General features: G+C 40.7%; 1 protein-coding gene across 1 annotated transcript; it reads left to right on the forward strand.

The window, feature by feature from the left end:
- Positions 1–799: 799 nt before the first annotated feature.
- On the forward strand, positions 800–4,836 carry LOC119805726 (mast cell surface glycoprotein Gp49A-like; the record flags this gene model as incomplete). Its single annotated transcript, XM_038317559.1, has 8 exons — positions 800–815; positions 1,189–1,473; positions 1,617–1,949; positions 2,260–2,379; positions 2,601–2,676; positions 2,753–2,790; positions 3,025–3,077; positions 4,681–4,836. Coding segments are annotated over exons 1-8 (1,077 nt in total), but the record flags the coding sequence as incomplete, so codon positions are not given.
- Positions 4,837–5,455: the final 619 nt, after the last annotated feature.

Raw genomic sequence — 5,455 nt, forward strand, 5'->3', positions numbered from 1 at the left:
AATGAAAAATATTGTCTGTGCTTTTTATTTTGGTGTTAATTATATGATATTATGAACTACAAACTTTATCATTTCTTGACACTCCATGACCACTGTGCCCCTTATGTCTTCCAGGTAATATAGAGGCTAATGGAGAATAGTGATTGGTGGTCATATAGCTAGGGTTTTATGAGCCCATCTTGGAGATACTCTTATAGTCCAAGAATAATTAAATGTGCAGTTTATGGGAACTTTACCTTGAGTTACATGAACAAACCACATAATAAATCTCATAAGGCACCACTGACAGATAAAAAGGAGCAATGATATTTAGTGTGGTGTGGTGAACCAATGGATAAAATTGTGATTACTAAACCAAAGTATGGGTAAGAGGCTGCTTACATGAGCTTGGGGAAATTTTATATAGCTTATTATCATCAAACAAAGCTTACATCTCTTTTTCTTATCTTTCTTCTTTAACATTAATTAATTAAAGATTAATACCAGAATGAGATAAGTATTGTGAAACCTTTCCATTATCCACAACACACTGGATGGGGGAAAATCTGTGAGGAAGAGAGAGAAAAAACATTTTTTCTAACATCTTTTCAGAGACCTGAACACTTGACCAAACTCCTACAACATGAAAAAAAAATAGAAGTTCCTCTTTTGGTGATAGTACTGATGTGGCAAACCCATGACAGGAAGGACTTGCTTTCAGAATGAAAACCTTTCTGATAGTTCTACAAAACATAGTCAGACTGCCCAAGGAACACAAGCAAGAACAATAGCAAGACTCATCATGACCCTGATGCTCAGAATGCTGTTGTGTATTGGTAAGATGTGAAGAGGGAGAGTAGACACTCAAGTCTTTAGGAAACCTTCCTCCGCAGCCAGGTCTGATTCCATACAGTAACCGAGGGTCCAACCTGTTTCTCATATTGAAAAATGCTTTCAACATGAATTTTCTTCCAGGTCTGAGTGTGGAATACAAGATTACAGTACTGGCAGGTAAGTGACTCCATCCCAGGACTTTATTCTTTACTCTGAAGACCAGAAATTATTTTTGTTCTCTTCTGGGTAAACTCTTCACAATGCAGATGGAGAAAAGTGTTTATGGATAATGTTGTAATGTCTGTGATGCTCTGTGCTAAGACCTGGGGTCTGAGGGGGAACTGTACAGAGACTCAACCTTTGATTTCCTTGCAGGAAACCTCCCAAAGCCCATGATCTGGGCAGAGCCACACTCTGTGATTGCCATATTCACACCTGTGACTATTTGGTGCCAGGGTTCCTGGGAGGCTGTGGAGTATCTTCTGCATAAAGAGGGAAACAAAGATCCTTGGGACAGGCAGCTCCCTCTGGAACGGGAGAACAAGGCTAAGTTCCACATTGAATATGTGTCAGATGACTTTGCAGGGATATACAAGTGTTACTATAGGAGCCCTGCTGGCTTGTCAGAGCGCAGTGACACACTGGTGCTGGTAGTAACTGGTGAGTAGAGACTAAGGGGTCCTAGCACAGGCTCTCCACTTAGAAAGAGTTCTGCTCTCAAGGGGAACTGCCCTCAGAGCCCAAGCCTGCAGGGCAATGGGTGTAGCTTGCATTCATTTCACACACTTCCCCTTGTATCCTAGGAGCCTATGTTCAACCAAGCCTGTCTGTCTGGCCCAGCCCTGCTGTGGCTTCAGGAGAGTCAATAACGATGCAGTGTAGCTCATCACTGAGATTTGACAGATTCATTCTGATCCATGAAGGAAAACATAACCTCTCATGGACACTGGACTCACAGCAACATGCCAAGATGTTATTCCAGGCTCATTTTGTTCTGGGCTCTGTGACTGCCAACAACAATGGGACATTCAGATGTTATGGTTATTTTAAAAAAAATCCCCAGGTGTGGTCAACATTAAGTAATCCCATTGATATCCTTGTTTCAGGTAAGGATCCATGCTTTGTTAATTTATATGGTCACTGAGATATCTTCTCGTAGAAAGGGTCTATCCTACAATAAGACCAAGGAAACCATAAGAAAAGATACTCTTTAGTCCAAAATCTTTTTATCTCTCATGGTGGAAAAACTATCAACATTGATCTAAATTACCTGGTCCTAATGGATCTCTCTGAGCCTTAATTACCTCATCTATAAACTATCTGAGTAATGGAAACAGTTCCATCTTTTTTGATTCATAGGAATGAGGCTGTGAGTGTGGTGGGCATACAATAGGTGCTTGGGTAAATAATATCTTTCCATCATGTGTGATGTCAATTTTGCCTAAGGACTGGAAAGGTACCAGAAAGTTCTTATCGGAGTTTTGGTGACCCTATTCCTGCTTTTCTTCATCCTGCTTCTTCTCATCTTCTTAAGATACCAGTGTAAAGGCAAAAATAAGAACACAGGTAAGAAGAGTGTAAGAGACATATGTGTATGGATATTCTGGGTAGAGACAACATGTAGTCTCCAGATCTGTGCAAATTTCAAATATTTTTCAAGATTTTCCACATCCTACATTATTTGTATGCTTACAACATGTGTTTTTAACATTTCCTTTCTTCTTCTGAAAGTTTCTATTGGTGGAACCTTCTCTTTCTGCTAGCTGATGCTTTTTCATTTCATGCAGTCCAAGGGGAGACCAACTTGCAACTTCTTGCAGGGGATCCACAGTCAACACTCAGAGATAGACTCCTTCAGAAGAGGTAACTCCTTCCCAGAGACCCAGCCTCATACCTGCCTTATATCTCACTGCTTACCTGATAATCCCTGTCTCCACAGATCCAATCTGGATACTGACAACAAGGAAGAAAACCTGTGTGAGAATAACAGATTTTTGAGGAGGGAGATACTCTAGATCTCAGCCTCACAAGACTTATGGGGAAGGTCTGGGGTCAACATTCTGAAGGACTAAACCTTCATAATGGACCTACAGACTTGACCACAACTCCCTGCTTTTCTGTCTCTTTTTGAGACAAGGCCTTGGGTCTTGGTAACTGAGGGAATCCCAGAGTCTGGAACTAAGAGATGACTCCTTTGTTCTGACATAACAGATGCTTCTGTGAAGGACACACAACCTGAGGAGAGAGTAGAGCTGGACAGTTGGGTGAGACTGCTGTCCCATTCACAGTGATAAGAACTTATTGCCCAATTTGGTCCACAACTCCTTTGTGCCAGTAACAGCTACAGCTAATGTCTCCACTATGGAAGAATTTGCCTCTATGTACTATGCTCTCTCCTTCTTGGTTTTATTATGACTATATGACCCTTTTGTTATGTTTCCTTTCTGGATGTGTGTCATGTCTGTTGCTTAGCATATGACTAAAGACTCAAAATGACACATGAGTCACAGACTCTCATTTCCATAGATCCTTGTATAATCATTCACAGAGAGCTTCTAATTTTTTATATCATGGACAATTTTACTAGAGTTTAAAAGAAAACAACAGCACAGGTAGCCTATAAATCTCAGCTGCTACCTGGAGGCAGGGGAAAGGAAATTGGAGAAGAGAAGTTGGGGAAAAGCCATGTTGGAGTAGAGCCAGAATGAAGATGAACTATGTGATTGTTGGCAGCCACAAGGCAAGCAGGAAGCTTTAGAGAAAGACTAAAGAATTGCAAAGTGTTGGGGAAATATAGATGAAGTGGTGGGGCTGCGTCCCACCACCCAGCTAGCTTTATGACCAAAATAATTACATGGAAACTGTATTCTTTTAAACACTGCCTGGCCCATTAGTTTTAGCCTCTTATTGGCTAATTCTCACATCTTGCTTTAACCCATATTTAGTAATCTGAATAGCACCATGAGGGGTGGCTTACCAGGAGAGATCTTAACCTGCATCCGACTCAGAGAGGAGAGGCATAGTGACTGCCTATGGTGACTGCCTGAAGCGTCTGCCTTCTTTCTCCCACAATTCTGTTCTGTCTACTCTGCCTACCTAATTTTCTGTCCTATGAAAGGGGCCAAGGCAGTTTCTTTATTAACCAATGAAAGTAACACATAGACAGATGACCATCCTCCATCAGGGAAAGCATGTTTAGAACAGATATATAAAGAAATAATAGAAATGCTATGCAATAACTCAGAAAAATAGGCACATTTGAAAATGCATGATTGCAACACTACTACACAGAGTATACTATTACACAGAGCATAATTTTGTTCTTGTCTTTCATAAGGACTGCAAACCCAGGAAGGGACAGAGATCTTCACCAACTCTAAGTTCACCTCAAGGCTAGGAAATAAGATATGTATAGCTGAAGAATGTTAGCAGTATGATGCACTATTAGGGAAAGGGAAGCAGAGAAAATAGATATGGTATGTGAGGCACACAGGGTCTGTGTAATCACAAGGGATAACATTGATTAGGTATCTTCTGAGGAGAAGGTTGAAGATGTCTGCAGGTCATCTAATAAATGAGCTCATGTCAACAGAAAATACAGCAGGTTCAAAGGTCCTCAGACTCCGACAGGAAGATGAGCATGTAATAATATATTTTCTAATAATATGTTAGAAAATAGGAGTCTGTGTGAGGATAAAAGGACAGAACTAGGGAAAGGACATTTGTAAACTCACCAAGGACTAAGAAAGCTCCTGGAGACCCCATTAGCTATGATATGTGACTTAAATTTCTAAATATCTCTGTCTGAAAGAGCTCCTGAATAGAACCAGGAGTTACTTTATCTATTCCTTTATCTCCTTGCTGCAGAACCCACATGGTCAAGATCCCCAGCGAACTCTTTATGCCCAAGTGAAACCCTCCAGACATCAGAAAGCAGGGCTTACCTCTCCATCTCCACTGTCAAGAAAAGAGTTGGACATGAAGAACAATCAATCAGGAGAGAACAGAGAGGTTCACCCGCAGGTGGGTCCTGCTCATTTCAGTTTCCTAAGTTGCTAATTCCAAGCACATACCTTCATTCAGCTCTGTCCCACTCTAGGCTACTACATCTATGGAACCCCAGGATGTGATGTATGCCCAGTTATGCAGCAAGACACCAGAATAGGACAACATCTGAGACCAGTAAGCAGCCAGCAATGGAAGAAGTTTCTGATCACAGATTCCATGGACAGAAACTAGGGGACATCTGAGATACTATTTGTCCCCAGTGGACTTCATCTATAAAAGCGAGTCATCATACACACCTCATGTATTATCAGCACATTCTCAGAACTTTGGGGACTCCTTTATTCTTTGGTCAGAGACAATTATTGTCCTTACATTTTGTACATAAAGCCAAAGCCTTCCCAACAAACAATGTAATGAGAAATAAAGTGAGAAAATGTTACTTGAATGACAATTTAACCATAACACATTGATTTTGAAACTGGAACTTTCAAATAATGAATAAATGCACCTTCAAAATCAATGGCCTCATCTATTATAATGACAATACAGAATGTTAAAAACAAACTATACCAAATGAAGGCACATGTGAGGAAATGGTGATGTAAGAGAAGCCATTGGCCCTGCATGATGGCCA

This window comes from Arvicola amphibius, unplaced genomic scaffold, assembly GCF_903992535.2.
Source record: "Arvicola amphibius unplaced genomic scaffold, mArvAmp1.2, whole genome shotgun sequence".
NCBI classification, from domain to species: domain Eukaryota; kingdom Metazoa; phylum Chordata; class Mammalia; order Rodentia; family Cricetidae; genus Arvicola; species Arvicola amphibius.